At 39.2% G+C, this 1,175-nt stretch overlaps 1 protein-coding gene across 1 annotated transcript in view; it reads left to right on the top strand.

Annotated features, from left to right (window-relative positions):
* Positions 1 to 566: 566 nt before the first annotated feature.
* The window catches only part of LOC106530831 (NACHT, LRR and PYD domains-containing protein 7), a gene marked incomplete at its 5' end in the record, with an annotated part of 11,096 nt that continues 10,487 nt past the window's right edge, over positions 567 to 1,175 (top strand). Inside the window, 1 exon segment of the mRNA XM_014026537.1 lies at positions 567 to 783. Within this exon segment, the coding sequence (XP_013881991.1) occupies positions 567 to 783 (217 nt within the window).

The following is a 1,175-nucleotide window of genomic DNA, read 5'->3' as shown; positions in this document are numbered from 1 at the left end:
GAAAATAAAAACACTTTAAAATGATTTTCTTCTTGTAAGTGTAAAAACATAAAATCAAAGACAAAGAAAATAAACAACAGAAAAGTTTTTTTTCACCAGGGTGACCCCTACACCCTCTTTCAGGGATAGATGTTCTCACCTCATCTTGATAGAGAGGAATCCTGATTTGAGAGAGGAGTAAAGGAAAACCTTTTTGTAAAGAGTAACTGCCTATCATTTGGGGGGAGGCTTTGTGTCCAATTGTCCCCCTCTTACAAGGCTGTTATTGAAAGTATATAAGCAGCCATCGGGGCACTAATAACTGGTCTTTAGGCTGATGGACCTCCTTTTGCGTGTGAACAAGTCAAACTGGTTGATCTGCTATGTGAAGGTACTGATAAGGCCGAGTTTATCTGCAACTCCTCAGACTGAATAAGGTTTTTGGATAAAAGGCAAAATGTTTCAACAAATACATATCTGTCCAGAGCACCTGACTCAACCATGTTAGCTCACCAAACAATACTGTTATATTGGTCTTAACATTATTAATAATACTTTCAATAAATTAATATATTTTTCTCTAACAGCTTCTGAAGGAAAGCATCACACAATTTGTGGAGACAGAGCTGAATAAGTTCCAGAAGGTCCTTGGTTCAGGTTACCAAGAATGTTTAGAGAATGAACCAATATTGGATGCTGTAGATGAGGACCAAAAGAAGACCAGCAGAGACTCGTTTCTAAACATTGCCTTGAACTTCTTGAGAAACATGAACCAAAAGAAACTCGCTGACAGTCTGCAGTGCAGTAAGATTATTTTAACTCATTTGATGTGTAAAAGAAAAAAGGTGACACAAGATGTGTTTTTGTTGTTCTCAGAAATCGCAACATTTGCCTCTTTTTAGGCATTTTATATGACATGGCAACCAAACACATTTGGCTTGATGGAGATAGGAACCAGTTCCCCTGTGACTGCCCTCTATTTCAAATTATCTTGAGTAGCTTTGTGCTGGAACAAGCCACAAATCTAACCCCAACTAGGTCTACCTATTTGCTACAGGAATGCAGCCTGACAATGGGAGAGATGTTGGTTCCAACTTTTTTGTACTCTAGAGTTGAGGCCAAGCACTCAAGTACTCTAAGGCCCCTCGTGTGTGTGTGTGTGTGTGTGTGTGTGTGTGTGTGTGTGTGTGTGTGTG

Source organism: Austrofundulus limnaeus, unplaced genomic scaffold (genome assembly GCF_001266775.1).
Source record: "Austrofundulus limnaeus strain Quisiro unplaced genomic scaffold, Austrofundulus_limnaeus-1.0 Scaffold564, whole genome shotgun sequence".
Lineage (NCBI taxonomy): Eukaryota > Metazoa > Chordata > Actinopteri > Cyprinodontiformes > Rivulidae > Austrofundulus > Austrofundulus limnaeus.
This window is presented reverse-complemented; position numbering and strand designations above follow the sequence as displayed.